The sequence below is a fragment of the Eubalaena glacialis genome, chromosome 18, assembly GCF_028564815.1.
Source record: "Eubalaena glacialis isolate mEubGla1 chromosome 18, mEubGla1.1.hap2.+ XY, whole genome shotgun sequence".
Taxonomy (NCBI): Eukaryota; Metazoa; Chordata; class Mammalia; order Artiodactyla; family Balaenidae; genus Eubalaena; species Eubalaena glacialis.
The window spans coordinates 64507151-64528671 of NC_083733.1; the positions used below are offsets into that span (position 1 = coordinate 64507151).

At 40.1% G+C, this 21521-nt stretch overlaps 1 protein-coding gene across 3 annotated transcripts; it reads left to right on the plus strand.

The window, feature by feature from the left end:
- The first annotated feature begins 2443 nt into the window (after nt 1–2443).
- ZNF614 (zinc finger protein 614) lies at nt 2444–16870 on the plus strand. Of its 3 annotated transcripts, XM_061173802.1 has the most exons (5): nt 2495–2583; nt 10143–10364; nt 13785–13911; nt 14186–14281; nt 14621–16870. In XM_061173802.1, the coding sequence occupies exons 2-5, from the start codon at nt 10350–10352 to the stop codon at nt 16141–16143; spliced, it is 1761 nt and encodes a 586-aa protein (XP_061029785.1). In that variant the 5' UTR covers nt 2495–2583; nt 10143–10349; the 3' UTR covers nt 16144–16870. The 3 variants fall into 3 exon arrangements, with proteins under 3 accessions (XP_061029786.1, XP_061029784.1, XP_061029785.1); XM_061173803.1 differs by lacking the exon at nt 10143–10364 and having other exon boundaries at nt 2444–2530; XM_061173801.1 differs by lacking the exon at nt 10143–10364 and having other exon boundaries at nt 2476–2583.
- The last annotated feature ends 4651 nt before the right edge of the window (nt 16871–21521 follow it).

Sequence of the window (21521 nt, forward strand, 5' to 3'; positions counted from 1 at the left end):
TATTCAATCCCCAATTCTATGTTGAGTAATTCATTCCTTTAAAAATATTTTTTGAGCATCTAGACTGTGCCAGGCACTGTTTTTGTCACTGGAGACACATCAGTGAACAAAACAGGCAAAGCCATGGCCTTCATGGAACATACAGTCTAGTGAAGGCGACTGAGTAAAATAAACACACATCAGAATTTCAGTTCTGTTAAATGCTGTGGAGAAATATTAAGCCTAGTATACAGGCTGTAATGGAGGAGCTATTTTAGAAAGGTTTCCAAAGAAGGCTATTCTGCACAAATGTAATTTGAAACAATACCTAAGTGTACTGAGGGGAGCCAGCCAGCATAATATTTGTGAGCCAAGAACACTCCAGATCTGTTTCCAAGTGTTTTCTCTGGGCTTCCTGCCTCAGGATTCTCTGAGAAGCTTGTAAAGGATGCACGTTCTTGAGTCACACCACGACCTAAGCCAGAACCTGTGGGACTGGGACCCAGGGCTCTGGGTTTATAAAATGAGCTTTCTGATCTATATTTATTTATTTACTTGATCTATATTTAAATTTGAACATCTCTGCCCTAATTCCTGGATTAGTGCTCCCACCCCCACCCCACACTGTCACAGGATGGATTCTGGGCAGATATTCTACAGCAAAGAATTAGACATGAGGGCCCCAGCAACCAGGCCCTCAGATGCTAGTATCTTGTCCTTCTGTGAACCTACACATGCTGCCATGGCAAGGTCAGAGCAGCTCAGTCCTGAAACTGATCAGTCAGGATCCCAGAATGGGCTGCCCAGGCTGCCCTGAGTTCTCTGGACCACATGTGTAACTCTACTTTCAGAGCTTGACATCTCAGGTGAATGAGGCTTAAAATTTAATCCCTGAAGGGAATGTAATATTATTAAGAAATTATGAAAACAATAAATTCTTAATGTATAGAAATTAGAAAACATATATAAACAATAAAGAAAATTTAAATCACCCATATTGTACCTAAGAGCCAAACACTGTTAACAATACATTCTCCAAATTTCAAATGCATGTAAGTATATTTTTACAAAAGAAAAATGAGACTAGTCTCTTTATATTTACTATATTATGAACATCTACATCATTCAGTATTCTTCTAAAACGTTTCTAAAATCGACATTTTTATAATACTAAAGTAATACATAATTATTATACAAAGATATATTAACAGTGGAGAATTGCAAAAATTGGGAATGTGAAAACTTCTGATATGCTCTACCCATAAGCAAAAACCCTAAAGTAATCCAAGCTAAATATTTTATTTAACTAATCGCAATTTTCGAAAAGACAAACACTTATGGTTTGTTCCCATAAAAGGATCATAATATATGTACTATCCTGCAGATGCGTTTTATCCTCTGAAGAATATTTACCTTTCCTTATTTATACTGACAATCTTTCATTGTTATATACTGTTATGTTGAGTGGATGTTCCATAATTTACCAAAGTATTCATCTATCATTGTACATTTAAGTTATTCTTTTTTCTTTTTTATTACAAAAGCCTCTTGGTTAATATTAAGAAAACTTTCACCAAATAAATTGTTGGAATATAACTGCTGGGTCAAAGAGAATGAAAAATTTAAACTGGATCCAGGTTGCCTTCTAAAAATCCTCTTTAACTTAAATCCTCTACAATTAAACCTCCCACAGCTGCATAAAAAGAACATTTTAAAGTGTGCTCTATTTTTAATTTGTGAACTATGCCAAGTATGATAATTGCATTATCTCATAATTTTATATTCTCAAGTGTCCCACTGTCACCATTTATTTTTGGAAGGAAACATGTAGTTCACTCATTGGCACCTTCACTTCATCCCCTTACCCACTAGAGGTTGCTATGTAACGATCCCACGCAGGTATTAGCATTTTTATCGAACTCTGCCTTATTGGCTACGCCTGTACAAAGGCTGTCTTAATTCCTTCTAAACTACAAAGGCCTTACCCACTCCACACACAACCGCTCTCTCCACAAACCTAAGCTATTAAGTGACCACTGCTTTTGTCAATTCCGTGGCCCCCGCCTCTCCAGCGATGTCTCGGCTTCTACCTTTTTTAATCTTCCCAAGCAGCCGGGGGTCTAAGCCCTTTTCTGCCATAGGGACACCTGCCTTCTTCTAAGATGGCCGCGCCCATGGCGCTCCAGCGTAACGAAGCAGCTCTAAAGTGCACGAAGGGCGCCGCCATCTTTCTTTGTTCCTCAGCCGGCTGAACGCGCCATGTTGGCCTTGGCTGGGCATAGGTCTCTGAAATCTAACGCAGTTAGCACAGCATTGTTGACCATCCCTCGCAACCGGCAGGTATTGATAAAAGCATTGAGAGGGCCAGGAATGATTTCGATGTCTTCCTACAGCCGTTACGGCCCCCGCCCGTCGGAAACGCCGAGGTGGGCGGGGCCATGTTACGTCATAGAGCAGAGCGCGCGGTCGGAATTCGGAAATCCGGCAGCGCTCCAAGGTCCTTGCCAGATGCCCTGGTCCCAGCCGGTTCAGGAGGGCATCCGAATAGCAGGTGGGCTCAGCCTTTTGTCGCTGCCAGTGGTGTCTGGAGGGGTTTGGGATCAGGTGAGTCGGGTTGTGGGCTTGGATTCACGGCCTGTTGGGTCTGTGAAACGTGAGCGCGTGTGAAGGACCTTAATTGGGATTTTATTTAGAATCATTCCCAGAGACGTCTGGACGTTAGTGATGGGGCCTTTGGCAGTCAGTGATTAAGAGTCTGAAGAAATCATCGACCGAAAGTCCGACTCTGTCAGAGTTTGGAGTCCACTTGGAAAACTCTGCCTGTGGGACCCAGGGGTTGAGAGCTGTAGTGGAAAGTTTGTATCGGTGAACGCGGTGTCTCGTCCGGGTTCGCGATTTAACCTGGGACTCAGTGTTAGAGAGGCCCGGGCTAGGGAGATGTCCCTGTTGGTTTCTTGGGCATGCTTGGAGTTTAGACTGGCAGTTAAAATAGAACTCAGTCATAGAGACGCCTGGTGGGGACTCTCAGTATTTGAGGAGGTTCAGGGTCAAACCTTGAACGCCAGAAACAGACTTGAAGGCTGCATTTCCCCAGTTCATCCAAGTACAGTTCACTCCTTCTAGTCTGTCCTCACGGACCTTACTAACAACTTTGTCTCCTCACATCACCACTCTTCTCGCTGTCCTCACAAAATTCAGTGTGGTTCGGAGTGATCTAGTGCTAAGTTTACTATTTTTAATGAAATTTAATATAGTTTTCGTTCTTCTTGTCTCCAAGTTTACTATACTTCTTTTGGATATTTCCGTTTAGGGTCGTTCTTACTCAAGTAAAAGCATTTCCTTTACCCTATATTCTGTTCCACAGTGAGAACTTTTTTCTTAACGCTAGGTTTTTTTTTACATTTGGGATAATCTGTATAAACATAAGGACAGTTGATTGTATCACTTAATTTCTCCGATCTCAACATATTTGCATTTGATATATTTATACTTTTAAAAAATAGTTTCAGGGACTTCCCTGGTGGCGCAGTGGTTAAGAATCCGCCTGCCAACGCAGGGAACATGGGTTCAAGCCCTGGTCCGGGAAGATCCCACATGCCGCAGAGCAACTAACCCCCTGCGCCACAACTACTGAGCCTGTGCTCTAGAGCCAGAGAGCTGCAACTACTGAGCCCGTGTGCCACAACTACTGAAGCCCGGGTGCCTAGAGACCGTGCTCTGCAACAAGAGAACCCATTGCAATGAGAAGCCCTCGCACCACACCCCTCTTGCTGCAACTAGAAAGTCCGCGCTGCAACGAAAACCCAATACAGCCAAAAATAAATAAATAAATAAATTTAAAAAAAATAAAAATAGTTTCAATAGTATCAACACAGGTTGGTGAACCAGTGGCATGGTGTCTGGAATCAAATGTATTCATTAATGTAAGTAGTATTGACATACAATATTTTAAAGTATTCAATTATAATTTCAGTAACCCATTTTGACTTTCTGATTACTTTCTGATTCTACCACTCCACTTAAAAATTTATGGTACCTTTTTTGTTTTGTCCCAGAGATTTCTGGCTACCTTTATTTCTTGGTAAACTCTTTTCCTTGACCTTTTTTTGCAATTTCAGTTGGTGGGTTTTTTTGTTTTGTTTTTTTGTACTGTAGAAAAGGAAGTCTTTTATTTATTTATTTATTTTTGTCTGTGTTGGGTCTTCGTTGCTGAGCGTGGGCTTTCTCTAGTTGCGGCGAGTGGGGGCCACTCTTTGTTGCCGTGCGCCGGCTTCTCATTGCGGTGGCTTCTCATGTTGCAGAGCACGGGCTCTAGGCACGTGGGCTTCAGTAGTTGTGGCACGCAGGCTCAGTAGTTGTGGCTCGCGGGCTTAGTTGCTCCTCGACATGTGGTATCTTCCCAGACCAGGGCTCGAACCCGTGTCTCCTGCATTGGCAGGCGGACCCCCAACCACTGCGCCACCAGGGAGGTCCTGAAAAGGAAGTCTTTTTTGTTGTAGTTTTATTTATTATAAAATTCACCAAGTATAAGCATACATTTCAGTAATTTTAACTGAGTTTCTAGGGTTGTACAACCATCAGCACAATCCAACTTTAAAACATTTCCATCACCCCAGAAAGTTGTCTTGATCCTCTGTGCACTCAGTTTCCACCCCTACCCAGAGCCACACACAACCACTGATCATCTTCCTGCCTCTATTGATTTGCAATTTCTGGACATTTCATAGAAACAGAATAATAAAATATGTAGTCTTCTGGGGCTGTCTTTTTTTCATTTAACATAATATATTTGAGGTCTATCTATATTATAAGTATCAGTAAGTTTTCCTTTTCTCCCCCCAAGTGATTTATTGAGGCAAAATTGACAGACAATAAGCTGCGCATATTTAAATCGTACAGATTAGTAAGTTTGACATACATACTCATGAAACTATCACCACAATGAAGATAGTGAACATACCCATCACCTAAGAAGTTTCTTTGTGTCCCTTTTTAATCCATCCCTCTTATATTCCCCACACCTCCCCAGGCAACCACAAATCTATTTTTCATTACTATAGGTTAGTTTATAGTTCTTAAAAGTTTTATGTGAATGGAATCATACAGTGTACACTCATTTTTATTCTGACTTGTTTCACTCAACATTAATATTTTGAGATTCATCCTTGTGTGTATTCATAGTTTCTTTTTATTGCTTTGTATTCCATTGTAGGAACATTAGTTCATTCTATAGAGTTTATTAATTCACCTTTTTAAAAAAATTATTTATTTATTTATTTGGCTGCGCCGGGTCTTAGTTGTGGCACGCGGGATCTTTGTTGCCGTATGTGGGATCTTCGTTGCAGCATACGGGGTATTTAGTTGTGGCATGTGGGATCTAGTTCCCCAACCAGGGATCAAACCCAGGCCCCCTGCAATGGGAGTGCAGAATCTCAACCACTGGACCACCAGGGAAGTCTCTAATTCACCTGTTGGTGGGTAGTTGTGTTTCCAGTTTTTAGCGCTTACGAATAAAGCTTCTGTGAACACTCATGTTCAAGTCTATAGTTACATGTGTCTTCTTTCTCCTGCATAAATCACCAGTAGTTGAATGGCTAAATCATGTGGTAGGTGTATGTTTAACTTTTAAAGAAACTGCTAAACTGTTCCCCAAAGTGGTTGTACTATTTATATCTAGGAGAAGCAGATGGATGGCTGTTGGTTGGCTCCACATTTTGTATCGTCTGTCTTTTTCTTTTTTTTTTTAATAATTAATTAATTAATTTATGGCTGTGTTGGGTCTTCATTGCTACTCGCGGGCTTTCTATAGTTGCGGCGAGTGGGGGCCACTCTTCACTGCGGTCCGCGGGCTTTTTATTGCGGTGGCTTCTCTTGTTGCGGAGCACGGGCTCTAGGCGCGTGGGCTTCAGTAGTTGTGGCACGCGGGCTCAGTAGTTGTGGCACACAGGCTTAGTTGCTCCACGGCATGTGGGATCTTCCCGGACCAGGGCTCGAACCCATGTCCCCTGCATTGGCAGGTGGATTCTTAACCGCTGCGCCACCAGGGAAGTCCCAAGAGTATATATAGTTTTGTAAGAAACTGCCAAATTGTCTTCCAGAGTAGCTGTACCATCAGCAATAAATTAGAGTTCCTGTTGCTTCATATCCTCTTCAGCATTTGGTGTAGTCATTGTTTTGAATTTTGGTTATTCTAATAGGTGGGTGATGGTATCTCATTGTTTTTTTAATTTGTTATTTCCTAATTACATATGATGTAATTTCCTAATTACACATGTTTTCATTTGCTTATTTGCTATCTGTATATCTTCTTTGGTAAGGTGTCAGTTCAGGTCTTTTGCCCATTTTTCAACTGGGTTGTGTTTTCTTATTGTTGAGTTTTTAAGAGTTCTTTGTATATTTTGGATAACAGTCCTTTATCAGATATGTCTTTTGCAAATATTTTCTCCCAGCCTGTGGTTTGTCTTCTCAATTTCTTGAGGTAGTTTATATTTTTAGCTATTACGTTTAAATTTATTATCCATTTTAATTTAATTGGAAATGGATATTCAGTTGTTCCAGTATATTTGTTGGAAAGACCATCTTTTCCCTCATTGCTTTGTCTTGCACCTTTGTTGAAAATCAGCTGACCATACTTGCATTTATTTCTCAATTCTCAATTCTGTTGCACTGACTTATGTATCTATCATTATGTCAATAGAGTACCTATTTTATTACTATGGGTTTAAAATAATTTTTTTTCAATTTATTTTTATTTATTTATGGCTGTGTTGGGCCTTCGTTTCTGTGCGAGGGCTTTCTCTAGTTGTGGCAAGCGGGGGCCACTCTTCATCGCAGTGCGCCGGCCTCTCACTATCGCGGCCTCTCTTGTTGCGGAGCACAGGCTCCAGACGCGCAGGCTCAGTAATTGCGGCTCATGGGCCCAGTTGCTCCGTGGCATGTGGGATTTTCCTAGACCAGGGCACGAACCCGTGTCCCCTGCATTGGCAGGCAGATTCTCAACCACTGCGCCACCAGGGAAGCTCTAAAATAAATTTTGAAATAGATTAGTATAAGCACTCACCAACTTTATAATTCTATTTTACAATTGGTCTAGCTAATCTAGATTCTTTATCTTTTAATGCAAATTTTAGTATCAGCTTCTCCATATTTATAAAATTCCTTTGTACCTTTGATAGTGATTTCATTGAATCTGGGGAGAATTGCCATCACCATACTGAATCTTCCAATCTACAGGCTTGGAGTGTCTCTCTATTTATTTATATCTCTTTAAATTTGTCTCAGAAGTGTTTTACAGTTTTCAATATACAAGTCTTGCATTAGTTTTAATTTATTCTTAAGTATTTTTTTTCTTTTTGATGCTATTGTGTGTGGAATAGCTTCCTTAATTTCCTTATTGGCTGGATCATTGCTAGTATAGAGATATGCAATTTACTTTAATATATTGTTACTGTATCCTGTAACCTTGCTAAACTTATTTACTAGTTCTAATACATTTTTTTGCATGTATTTCTTAGGATTTTCTATATACAAAATCATATTGTCTATGAATAAGAACAGTTGTACTCTGTATTTCCAATACAGATACCTTTACGTTTTTAAAATGTATTTATTTGTTTATTACCTATTGAACTGGCTGGAACCTTTAGTATAGTAATGGTTAAAACGGGTTAAGGCAGCTATCCTTGCATTGTTCTCAATTCTAGGAGAAAAACATTCAGAATTTTACTATTAAGTATGATGTTGGTTTTGGTTTTTCATAGCTGCCCTTTATTAGTTTGAGTAACTTCCTTTCTGTTTCTAGTTTTTTGAAAGTTTTAATCATGAGTGGGTATTAAATATGGTCACATACCTTTTCTGTATCCTTTGAGAAAAACATGTGGGTTTTGTCCTTTATTGTATTAATTTGGAGTAGTACATTACTTTATTTTCCCATGATAAACCAACCTGGCATTCCTGGGATAAATCCCCCTTAGTTGTTATCTATAATCCTTTTTGTATTATGCTGCATGTGTTTTGCTAATACATTGTTAACAATTTTTCACCTATGTTCATGAAGGAGATTGGTCTATAGTTTTTTTTTTTCTGTGATGTCTTTGTCTTGCTTTGGTATCTTAGTAATCCTGGCTTTATACAGTGAAGCCAGTTGAGAGTAGGCTTTTTTTTTTTGTGATGATTTTTTTTTTTTTTAAAGGAACTCCTTTGTTTATTTATTTATTTATTTATTTATTTATTTATTTATTTATGGCTGTGTTGGGTCTTCGTTTCTGTGCGTGGGCTTTCTCTAGTTGCGGCAAGTGGGGGCCACTCTTCATCGCAGTGCGCGGGCCTCTCACTATCGCGGCCTTTCTTGTTGCAGAGCACAGGCTCCAGACGCGCAGGAGCGTCCAGACGCTCAACCACTGCGCCACCAGGGAAGCCCCTGTGTGTGATGATTTTTAATTACTAATTCAATTTCTTTACTTGTTACATAGGTATTCAAATTTTTAAAAATATCTTATTGCAGTTTTGTTTCTTTCTAGGCATTTGTCCATTTCATCTAAGCCATATATATATATACACACACAACATTTTATACAATTTTTAAAGGTTACACTCCATTTACAGTTATTACAAAATATTGACTATATTCCCCATGTCGTATACCTTGTAACCTACCTTTGCTTTGAACTTATTGACAGTTTTATACCCTAGTATATGGTCTTTCCTGGAGAATGTTCCATGTACTTTTGAAAAAATATATATTTTGTTGCTGTTGAGTGTAGTGTTAAATAAATGTCACTTAAGTTGATTGATTATATTGTTCAAGTCTGCTGTATCCTTGCTGGTTTTGTTTTTGTTTTTGTTTTATCATTATTGCCAACCAGGGAGAGCTCACCTAACTCTTAGTGTCCAGCGTTTTTACTGGGGCCCAGTGAACATAGACATGATTGGCTGAACTTAGTCTCCAGCCCCTCTAGAGGTCAAGCTGATACCATGTGGTCCAAGGCCCCTCACCATAAATTACATCATTAGCGTAGACTATCTTATATGGCCCAAGCCTCCCAGGTAAGCAAAGCCATTCTTATCAGGTGGGGCATTCCAAGGGCTTATAGGTTCCCTCTCAGGAACTGAGGGCAAAGCCAAACCTCTGTTGGGCAAGATTAATCCTTTAGTATACAAAGAGAAATAAGACAATCTTAATGATTTGCTTAGTACGGTGGTCTTCAAAGTGAGGTGTGGGGACTTCCCTGGTGGCCCAGTGGTTGGGACTTCGCCGTCCAATGAGGGGGGTGCGGGTTTGATCCCTGGTTGGGGAACTAGGATCCCACATGCCTCGTGGCCAAAAAACCAAAACATAAAAACAGAAGCAGCGACTTCCCTGGTGGTGCAGTGGTTAAGAATCTGCCTGCCAATGCAGGGGACACGGGTTCGATCCCTGGTCCAGGAAGATCCTACATGCCGTGGAGCAACTAAGCCTGTGTGCCACAACCAGTGAGCCTGTGCTCTAGAGCCCGCGAGCCACAACTACTGAGCCCACACGCCCAGAGCCCATGCTCCGCAACAAGAGAAGCCACCGCAATGAGAAGCCCACACACTGCAACGAAGAGTAGCCCCCACTCACCGCAACTAGAGAAAGCCCGTGCGCAGCAACAAAGACCCAACGCAACCAAAAATAAATAAATAAATAAACTTATTTAGAAAAAAAAGAAGAAACAATATTGTAAAAAATTCAATAAAGACTTTAAAGAAAATGGTCCACGTAAAAAAAAACTTTATAAAGAAAATACTTTTTAAAAAAAACTGCGGTGTGTGTACCTACTGAGCATATACTTTTGAAGTGGTACCTGGGCACACATACTTTTTAAAGGCACAATGTCCAGCTCCTTGGAAACTTCCATGTGGCCTCTTCTGGAAACTTGATCTGCTTGAGCTCTCACCCGAGGCATCATGTTCTGCTGATTCTGCTTTCCCTCCTTCCCTTTAATAGTCGTGCCATTTCCTCTTCACAAAAGAATGACATACCTTTCACACATTCAGAACCTTGTTTTATTGCCCCAGAGTATGAAAGCCTCTGGGGCACCAAATAAAGGAACAGTTGGAAATATTGGGATCCCTTATTTAAGGATAAGTGACAGCATCTGGGCCCAGAGGGAATGTACACTCAAAGTCAATTTGCTCTTCAGCCCACAGGTCCTGGCTCCCCAGGAGAAAGAGTGATCAAGTGAAGGAGTGAGGGGAGAAAGAGGAGATTCTTGGAGTTGGATATCATCATTTCTGAGGACATCTTTAACTGGACACCAAGATTTCTGTCTCTAAGAATTACATGGCAGATGCAGAAGAAACAAAAGACAGAATCCATGTTACTCACTATTTCCTGAGCGTAGAAGAAGATGATCAAGGTCCAGGTGATTTTTGGTTTGTTAGATCTTTCTTTTGTTGTCTAATGGATTTGTGGTGACCTGAAAAAAAATCAGTTCAACTAAAAGAAGTATAAATTGGGGATAATGGGGTTCTGGGGAGAAATTAACTTAGACTCTGAATTCAAAATCAGGACAAAGTGGGATCAGGAATATATCGTTCACAGGGGCCACATCAAGTGACTAATATTGGAAGATAATGTGTGACTGTGGTGGACCCTGTGGGTTACATCAGCTGTCACTTTGCATTATCTGTGGCAGACGTCACAACCAGAGAAACACGAAAAGCTCCGTGGTATGTGTTGACTATGAGGAAAAAGCAGACCAGCTCCTTGAGGGATTCAATGGTTTATGTCACTTAGGTGAATGGAATGATACTCCTAACAACATCGATAACTCTTAGGGGCTCCCCACTAGCCAGAGTACCACTGGCCTGGTACCAGTTGAGCATCTAAAAGAAAGATGAGTGCAACTGACTGAAGAACATTACCTATATAGCTATATAAAATTCCATGAGTTTATAGTCATACTCAAAAAAGCCGGTTACAAGGTAAATAAGTACTAGGGATGTAATGTACAACATATGACTATAGCTAACACTGCTATATGATATATAGGAAAGTTGTTAAGAGTAAATCCTAAGAGTTCTCATCACAGGGAGAAAATCTTTTTCCTTTTTTTCTTTTCTTTTTGTTGTATCTACATGAGAGAAGATGGATGTTAGCTGAACCTATTGTGGTAGTCATTTTGCAATATATGTAAATCATACCATTATGCTATACATCTAAAACTTATACAGTGATATATGTCAATTATTTCTCAATAAAACTGGAACAAAAAACCATTGGAGTTTGATAGGAATCAAATATTTGACCTTTGAAATGATGAAGTAACATAATCAAACCTATGTTTTGGGGAACAGTGGTGGAGATTCACTCTCAGTTTAAGAAATAGATTCAGTGTGAAATAATTCAAGCTTCACAGATAACAGATCAATACTCCTTGACCATGAATTACACTCATATACGAACCACCTCTGCAGGGTGAGCCGCCATTGTCATTTTCATGACATCCTCCAGCCTGTTTTCAGTGTACTGGAATTCTTTACATTTTGGTGTCTACAGGCCAGCTTTCTTCTTTTTTACGTGATGCAATGAACACCAAATGATATATGTGTGATAATTCAATAATTCACGTATTGATGAATATTTAGATATTCTTGTTATTACAAACCATGTGACATTAAACATTCTTGTTAATGGCTTTTTGTGAAGTTGTATCTGTACTGCTTCGGAGTGGCTACAGTTTCCACAATCCCTTCCTCAGGTTTGATAATTTGCTCAAAAACTCACAGAACTCAGGAAAGCACTTTTCTTAATTTACAGATTTATTTACTTACATTTACATGATACGACTCAGGAACAGTCAAATGGAAGAGACGCATAGAGCAAAGTATGGGGGTGTGTCACCCTTCCAGTACCTCACTCTGTTCACCAACTTGGAAACTTGCCAAACCTGTAGTTTTGGGGTTTTTTTGAAGGTTTCATTACTTAGGCATGATTGATTAAATCATTGGCCATTGGTGATTGAACTGAGTCTCCAGCCTCTCTCCCCTCTCTGGAGGTTTCATCACATGGTTTGTTCCTCTAGCAACCAGCCCCCATCCCAAAGCTGTCTGGGTGCCCTCCCCCTACCTGTCATGTTATTAGCATTCAAAAAACACTTATCGGTGTGGAGATTCTAAGTGTTTTAGGAGGTAGGGTACCAGGAACCAGGGACAAAGACCAAATGTTTATTTTTGTATCATATAATTGCTGAGTACTTTGTTTCAATGTCTATCGTGTGGCTGCAATCAAGGTGTAAGCCCTAGGGTGGGGTCTGATCTGAAGGCTCAAGTGGGGAAGGATGCACTTCTAAGCTCACTTACATGGTTGTTTGCAGAATTCATTTCCAGAACTCAAATGAGATCCTCAGTTTCTACCTGTCTGCTCATGTAAGACCACTGAGTTCCTTGTCATGTGGGCCCCCCTAACATGCCATCTTGTTTCATCAAAGTCATCAAAGGACAGATTCTGTTAGCAAGCTGGAAATCATATATAGCCTAATTTAAAAGGGGTATCTCATCACCTTTTCTCTATTCTTTTTTTTTTTTAGAAACAATTCAGCCCATGCTCAAGGGAAGGGTACCTCACAGGGGCATAAATACCTAGTATGTAATAAGGAATTTGGCTGACTTTTGTCTCTGATTCCTGGGAGGTAACCTCTAAACCCTTGGAATTACCCATGTGATAAGATTGTCTTTGTTTTTCATCTTGGACCACTGGGACCACACTTTATAGTTTATGCTATGAGGTGACTCATGTGGGCCCTAGATGATTTGTGCTCATGAGATAACTCAAGATGAGGGCTGTCCATGCCAAAAAGACCAACCATGTGATTAGAGGCTTGTGGCTTTCAGCCATATGTAACCAGTCTAGCCTCCAGGAAGGGGGAAGGACCTGTGTTCAGCCATGTGGTCAGTGATTCAATAAATCATGCATATATAATGAAGCTTCAATAAAAACTCTGGACACTGAAGTTCAGGTGAGCTTCCTTGGTTGGCAGTACTCCTGAGGACTGTCACACATTGTGGCTGGGAGAAGATAATGCTGTCCAGGACTCCATGATGAGAGTCATGTGTTTCAATACCAAGTGGCCTTCATGTCTGACCTTTCTGGCACAAAAATCAGAACTTTGAAGATAATATTCCATTTTTTTTCTGAGTTCTATTGTTTCTGTTGTAGGTAATCTGTCTTTTGTCTCTGGATGCTTTTATAGTTTCTCTTCATATTTTGTGTATTATAGTTTTAGTCTGATGTGCCTATATATAGACTTCGTGCTTGGAATTTGTTGGGATTCCTGAGTCCGAAGTTCAGAGTGTTTAATTAGTCTTGAAATTTTCACCTTTAGATCTTTGGATACTGCTTCTCCATTACTATATTTTCTCTTTGTTTTTGTTTTCAAATCTTCCTAATCAACTTTAATGGTCTTTTTTTTTTTTTTTTTTTTTTTTTGCTGTGGACGTATCTTGTATAGTTTCTGGGTTTTTTTACATTTATTAAAAACACTGTTGTAAATTCTGGATGTAGAGGCTGTTCATGGTTGATTCTCATATTGGCTGTGAAGTTTCATGGTAATGTAGGAATACTTTATTTGTCCTGGTGTCATTTGCATATTTTTAGTATTGCAAATGGAAATAGGTGCTAAAATATATAGATAGAAAGATAGGATTTTGCTTCTACTGAAATGTATTTGAGAAAAGTATATAGATGCAGGCTATACAGTGAAAATTAGAACAACTTCTCTCATGCTTCTTCCATATTGATAAAAAGAATTCCCATCATATTAAACTGGACTCTGTTATTACAGGAATTGCTGACACTGGAGGATGTGGCTGTGGAGTTCAACTGGGAGGAGTGGCAGCTCCTGGGTCCTGCTCAGAAAGACCTATACCGGGATGTGATGTTGGAGAACTTTAACAATTTGGTGTCACTGGGTAAGGACAGCTCCCTGTGTCACTTAGAGGTGCCCAGTCACTGGCCTTTTCTCCATCACCTGATGAAAGCTTTGCAGTCACTGTGGTCTTCCAAAGAGTTAGATTTTCAGTCCCCTCTCTGGCCCCAAACAAAAGGGTATAATCTCCTGTATGCTGAAGGAGAACTTTTACTTTGCATACAAGAAATTTTGTCTCTAAAATGCAATATTTTCCCATCTTGACATACTGTACCCCAGTCCCTGTATCTAAGTCTTCTATCATTTCTCACGAACAGGGTATCAAGCTACCAAATCAGATACACTCTCCAAGTTGGAACATGGAAAAGAACCATGCATAACAGAAAACGAAATCCAGAATAGAACCCGTCCAGGTGAGTGAGGGAGAACCAGCAAGGGGAGTGGTCAGGGAGGTCATATTCTAGTCATTAAGAGAAGGAGTCCCAGGTGTGAGGGTGACTGAGGCCCCCACAACAGCTGCTCCACATATTCATCTCCCCAGATGAGCACTCTTTCTTTGTGGGTATTTAGCTTTAAATATATTCCTTGTCTCTTCTTGGATCTGATATTTATTTCCTCTTACATCTTTATAATTTTGTACTGGGATCATATGGTAGACAATAAAGATCCAGTCCCCCCACTATATCATCTTTTAAGCACTTTCATTTCATACCACTCTTGTGAAATAATTTATCATTTCCTTTTTTTCCTAGGAATTGGGAAAGTTGACAGTCATCTGCCAGAGCACTCTCAAGACCAAAGATTTCCAAAGAGCCCGCAACAATGCAGTGAACAGAATGCATTTAGAAAGAGTGTTCATCTGAGCAAAACACGTTTAGCCCTAATACAAAATCATACGTTTGACTTATGTAGAAAAGCTTGGAAATCAAGCTTAAGTTTAGTTAACCAGAAGAGAAGATATGAAATAAAGAACCCTGTGGAGTTTAATGGAGATAAGAAATTCTTTCTACATGGTGATTGTGAACAGTTGTATTCTGGAATTGAATTTCCTGAAAGTATAAAACACATCATTGCTAAGTTCCAAGTCCTTAAGCATCAGAGGACTCACAAAATAGAGAAATCCCAGGCCTGCGTTGAAAGTGAGAAAACATGCATCAGGAAATCTCAGCTTATTTCTCATGAGAGCATTCATATAGGAGACAAACTCCATCGGTGTGATCTGTGTGAGAAATCCTTCTCCAGAAATATCACTTTCACTAAACATCAGAAAACTCAAACACAAGACAAACCCCATTTAACTAGTGAATGCAGAAAAGTCTCTACTGTGAAGAGCAGTCCCACTGTACATCAGCAAACCCAAACAGGAGAGAAATCCTACATATGCAGTGAGTGTGGAAAAGGCTTCACAGTGAGGCGCTATCTGATTGCACATCAGCGAACTCACAGTGGAGAGAAACCTTATGTGTGCAGTGAATGTGGGAAAGGCTTCACCGTGAAGAGCAATCTCATTGTGCATCAGCGCACTCACACAGGGGAGAAACCCTATGTATGCAGAGAGTGTGCGAAAGGCTTCACTATGAAGCGCTATCTTGTTGTACACCAGCGAACTCATACTGGAGAGAAACCATATTTGTGCAGTGAATGTGGGAAAGGCTTCACCGTGAAGAGTAATCTCATCGTACATCAGCGATCTCATACAGGGGAGAAATCTTACATATGCAGTGAATGTGGGAAAGGCTTCACTGTGAAACGCACTCTCATTATACATCAGCGAACTCACACGGGAGAGAAATCTTACCTATGTAACGAATGCGGAAAAGGCTTCACCACAAAGCGCACTCTTGTTATACATCAGCGAACTCACACGGGAGAGAAACCCTATGAATGCAATGAGTGTGGAAAAGCCTTCAGCCAGAAGATATGCCTCATACAACATGAGAGGTGTCATACAGGAAAGACGCCCTTCGTATGTACTGAGTGTGGAAAATCCTATTCCCACAAGTATGGTCTCATTACCCATCAGAGAATTCACACAGGAGAGAAACCCTATGAGTGCAATGAATGTGGAAAAGCCTTCACCACGAAGTCAGTACTCAATGTACATCAAAGAACTCACACAGGAGAAAGACCATATGGATGCAGTGATTGTGAGAAAGCCTTCTCCCACTTGTCAAACCTTGTTAAACATAAGAAAATGCACATAAGAGAAATGAGTAGATTTGGTCAAGTTGGAAATTCCTTTAACAGGGAGGCACAGCTCATTACTTATGATTGAACAAGAGCCCCATTAATGCAGTGACTGGGGAAACGCCTTCTGTGGCAGCTAAGACTTTGTTTAAACACCAGTGTTTCTAGCAGAGCAGAACGTAATCATGGTACTGCCTGTTATCAGATGTGTGCCCTGAGGAGATGAAAGGATTTGCGCAGGAGATAAACCTGGTGAATATATTGAATGTGGTAGTGCCTTTGGTGATCCTTACCTCACATTTTCTGTCAATGAAAACATGTTGGAAAAACTCTGATACATTCATTGTGGAGATGCCTTGGGCAAAACTTTCTGACTTCATTATATGTCTGAAAAGTATATACTCTATATTCTCCAACAAATTCTGTGAATGCAGAGACTAGGAAAGTCTTCAGTGGGAAGACAGACTTTATTATCAGGGATCTTCATTGATCATCAGTGAGCTCATTGTTCATAGAAATATGATTTTTTTTAAAAAAAGGAAATGTGATGACCATGGGAATGTCTTTCCCCCAGAAAGAAGACCTCAATGAGTGTCAGAGTTCACACTGGAGAAAAACTTTTAAGAGGATAGTGTATGTGGCAGGATTTCAGTGACACATTCTGCCTCATCATTTGTCAGGAAATCATATAGAAATTAAAACCTTTATGAACATGCTAAAGGTAGAGCATCTTTAGTTAAATATCAGAGGACTTAAAAAGGAATGAAGTCCTGTGAAAATGATAAATGTTTGAGTGCTTTTTGTTACAACTCTAACCTCATCATATATCAGATAATGCACCTGAATTCTCCTTTCTGGTTGCCTTGTCAGTAATTCCATAGTTTTAAAAAGAAGTCTGCTTTTCTCATCACTGATTTTTATTGTTATATACGATGCAAGAGTGTTCTTTGCTTACCTTCATATGTGATTAGCTCTTACTTTTCTTCAGCTATAAACATAATTGTAAATTTAGCATACTGAACTTTAAAAGGAAACTGAATATGAACACGTACTTGCACTTGCTTAGCTAAGTTTATAAATATGACCAAATATTTTATAAAACCACCTTCAAAGTTATTTTTATAAAATTTATAATTTGAAATCATTTTAACTTATAAGAAAATGCAAAAGTAGTCCAGAGAATTCCCTAGTATCCTTTCTGCACCTTCTTCCAGTAAAAACATTTTATGTAACCATATTTTATTATCGAACCCAGGAAAATGATATTGGTAGTATACTGTTAACTCCTAACCTTTGGAGTTTAGATTTCACTAGATTTTACATGAATTTTTTAATCATTTTTTTTGTAATTCTAAGGTGTTTTATTACAGATATAGATTTCATTGTAACCGTCATCCCCAGGATGTACAACTGTTTAATCAACACAGACACCCTCATGCTACCTTTTTATGCTCACATCCTCTATCCAAACCTACCTCTGGCAACCACTTGTCTGTTTTCCATCAATATAATTTTGTCATTTATGAATGTTATCAAAATAATTTTTATAACTGGATTTTATATAAATAAGTTGTATTTATACAAATTTACAATTTCTTATTAATGGGGGACATGTAAGCTTTTTTTTTTTTTGTCCTTCAGCAAATTGCTCTTAAGACTTATTTGAGTTGTACTGTTTTATTTTTATTAGTGAGTAGTATACATACTGGATGTATTAGTTTGTTTATCCATTCACTCTTCAAAGAAGTTTGTATTGTTTCCTGGTTTCAACTGTTATAGGGAAAGATGCTGTAAATCGGCATCCAGGGTTTTGTGTGAACATAAATTTTCATTCCTCTATAATAAATATTCAGGTGTGTGTTTATTAGGACATATGGTAAGTTGTGTTTAGCTTTAAAAGAAACTACCAAACTCCTTCCAGAGTGGCTATACCATTCGACATTCTCACCAGCAGTGTATGAAATCCACTTGTTCCACATCCTCTCCAGCATTTGGTATTTTCAGTATATTTTATTTTAGCCACTCTACTAGCAATAGATGAGAGATTCAATTGCTCTTCATCCTCACCAGCACTTGGTATTGTCCTATCTTACATTACTCATTCTATTAGGTTTGTGGTCATATATGATCTTGAGCTTAACCTGCATTTCCCTCATGGCTAACAACCCTGTTATTGTTGTTGTTATTATCATTATCATCATCATTTTTGGACTTACTTATAACTGGAAATTTGTACCTTTTGACCACCTTCACCATTTCCACCCTCCCACCCCCTTCCAGCCTCTGGCAACCACAATCTGTTCTTTGTTATCTACAAGTTTGGGGGGTTTTGGATTCTACAAATAAGAGAGATCATACAATATTCGTCTTTCTCGGCCTGACGTATTTCACTTAGCAAAACGCCCTCAATGTCGCAAATGGCAAGATTTCCTTCTTTTTATGGTTGGATAATATTCCATTGCATAAATACCACGTTTTCTTTATCCATTCATCTGTCAATAGACATTTAGGCTGTTTCCATGTCATGGCTCTTGTAAATAGTGCTGCTGTGAACATTGGGGATGCACGTATCTTTTCAAATTAGAGTTTTCATTTTTTTCTGGATATATATACCCAGGAGTGGACTTGCTGAATCATATGGTACTTCTATTTTTAATTTTTTGAGGAACCTGTATACTGTTTTTCATAGTAGCTGTACCAACAACAATCTTCTTCATTCTTTTTTTTTTTTTTTTTTTAGTCTTCAAATCTAAGTTTAGATCTTCCTTCCTGGAAGACTTCCCAGATGCCCTCCAAGGCTGAGTTGAATTACATAGCCTTTTTTTTTTTTTTTTTTTAATTTATTTATTTATTTATTTTTGGCTGTGTTGGGTCCTCGCCTCTGTGCGAGGGCCTTCTCCAGCCGCGGCGAGCGGGGGCCACTCCCCACCGCGGCGCGCGGGCCTCTCACCGTCGCGGCCCCTCCCGCTGCGGAGCACAGGCTCCAGACGCGCAGGCCCAGCCGCTCCGCGGCACGCGGGCTCCTCCCAGAACAGGGCTCGAACCCGCACCCTCTGCATCGGCAGGCAGATTCCCAACCACTGTGCCACCAGGGAAGCCCTTCTTCATTCTATGTCTGCATAGTGTTCATGAAGAGACATCCCATGCTTTATTTAACCCGTCACCTACTAATGTACATTCATGTTGGTATTAGTTACCTTTGACTGCATTACAAACCTACCTCTCTAAAACTTAATGTCTAAAGACGACAAACATTAATTATAGTAAATATTAATTCTCTTATGTGGGTTGACGGTTGGACTGTCTGGTGTGCGCTGTCCTGACTGGGGGCTACATGATCTAGGTGGTTTTTCTGATGTATCTGAGCCTCCCCTGGAATGGTTGAGGCCACTTTTCACATAGTCTCTCATCCCAAGGCTAACCTGGGCTCTATTACAATGTGTCAGAAGAGCTCCAAGAGACAAATAGAACATGCCTCAGTGGGCAAGTCTATTTCTGTCCTCGGTGTCAAGCTTGCTATTGTCCCATTGGACACACTGGTCACAGTTACTGTGCAGGAGCACTATCCAAAGGTGTGAATGCAAGATGCAAGAGTAAGTTTTTGTAACAATCACAGGATTATTTATTTCCTTAAAATTGTCAAAGTTGATGCCATGAATATCCTTGTACATGTTTGTTCTCACAAAAATAATTTCTACTGAATTTCAATTCTTAAAATTGATTGGTGGCTTTAAGACAAAAGTTTAAATTGGGTAAGTGCAAGTTGTACTCTAAAAACATTTTATTAATTTTTATACTCTAGACTCAATCCTGCCCCCCTAAAAAACATACCAAACGTCTAACACGTAAAATTTATTGGTGTGCATTTTTGGAACTAGATCTATGACAAGCTTGATAATAACATATCAATTCATTCAAAGCTGTATGTGGTGGGCACCTCTGTTATCTACTGTGCAGATGAGAGACAAAGCCCAATAGAATACCTTTATCCCATAGCCTGAGACTGAACATTATTCATCATTCACTCTTCATGAATTTGAATATTAGTAAGACTGGCATTTAAAAAATTAAGTATTTGCGATTTTTAGAAATAAGTGGCCAGTATATTATTTAGCTATTAAAAATTTTAGGTTGGCCTGGGCTTCCCCAGTGACGCAGTGGTTAAGAATCCGCCTGCCAATGCAGGGGACATGGGTTCAAGCCCTGGTCCAGGAAGATCCCACATGTCGCAGAGCAGCTAAGCCCATGCGCCACAGCTACTGAGCCTGCACTCTAGAGCCCGCGAGCCACAGCTACCAAGCCCACGCGCGGCAACTACTGAAGCCCGCACGCCTAGAGCCTGTGCTCCACAACAAGAGGAGCCACCGCAATGAGAAGCCCATGCACAGCAATGAAGTGCAGCCCCCACTCGCCATAAGTAGAAGAAAGCCTGCGCGCAGCAACGAAGACCCAACGCAGCCAAAAATTAAAAAATAATTTAAAAAGTAAAAAAAAAAAAATTTAGGTTGGTCATCTTTTTCTTATTCCTTTTAAAATCTCTTTATAACAAATCCTAGTGAGGAATCAGAGAAAGTGGATCTCATATATCGATGGTGGGAATGTAAAATGATCCATTGAGTCTGGAGTAGTTTAGACATTTCTGTTTCAATACACTCATATCTCTCTCTCTCTCTCTCTCTCTCTCTCACACACACACACACACACACACACACACACACACACGGCATTTCCTTTCCTTTTCCTCCATTCTTCCAACGGGTTTAGTTGGAACCACAGTTACGGTGTTACATTACTATGACTTTGTAACGCTATTTGCAACTGACTCACGTAGTGTAACACGATTACTCTCTTTTTTTTACACAACCTTTTATTCTTCTTTAAGTCACATTTCCCTAATTTTTGACCCTTGGTCTTCAGAGCCCTGCCTTTGTCTTTGGACCCCAAAGGAAAACTTCCCCCTTCTGTCATAGGTACCGCCCTTCACATTGGGCCCGCCTTCAGTGGCCTTTCCCCCATACATACGAACAGCTTTAGCACGTTCCAGCTGTTTTTATTTCCTAACCTATGGCCGCCATCCCTGTAACGTCAAAGCTTCTCCAAGCCCTGTGCCGTTCAAAAGTCCCTTCAGGCCAATTTCTCTAGAAACTTGGCCCAGATATCCTCTACCGGACGGTTCACCTGTTCCCAAACGCGAGTTGTGCTGTACGGATTCCTCCACTTCCTATAAGATGGTTGCGCCCACTGGGCCGTTTCCTAACTTCCGTACAAACTGGATCAACGTCACTGCCATTTCAATTTTCTTGCCAGCTCGCAGAAAGGGATTTACCCCCATGCCTTTCTTGTTTGGTGCAAGCTCGAGCTTATGCGCATATGTCCGTTTTTATTAAGGGTTCAGGTGCCCCAAAACTGACAGTTTCGGTGACCTTCCGTCTTCCCAGTCCTCCCCGCGCACGAGCGCAAAACGGG

What these genes read in the sequence shown, in the direction of transcription:
- ZNF614 (XM_061173801.1), top strand. Translation starts at nt 2,488, where the DNA reads ATGCCCTGGTCCCAGCCGGTTCAGGAGGGCATCCGAATAGCAGGTGGG. An exon ending in CTGGAGGGGTTTGGGATCAG is followed by an intron (nt 2,584 to 13,784) that starts GTGAGTCGGGTT and finishes CTGTTATTACAG; the next exon opens with GAATTGCTGACACTGGAGGA. An exon ending in TAACAATTTGGTGTCACTGG is followed by an intron (nt 13,912 to 14,185) that starts GTAAGGACAGCT and finishes TCTCACGAACAG; the next exon opens with GGTATCAAGCTACCAAATCA.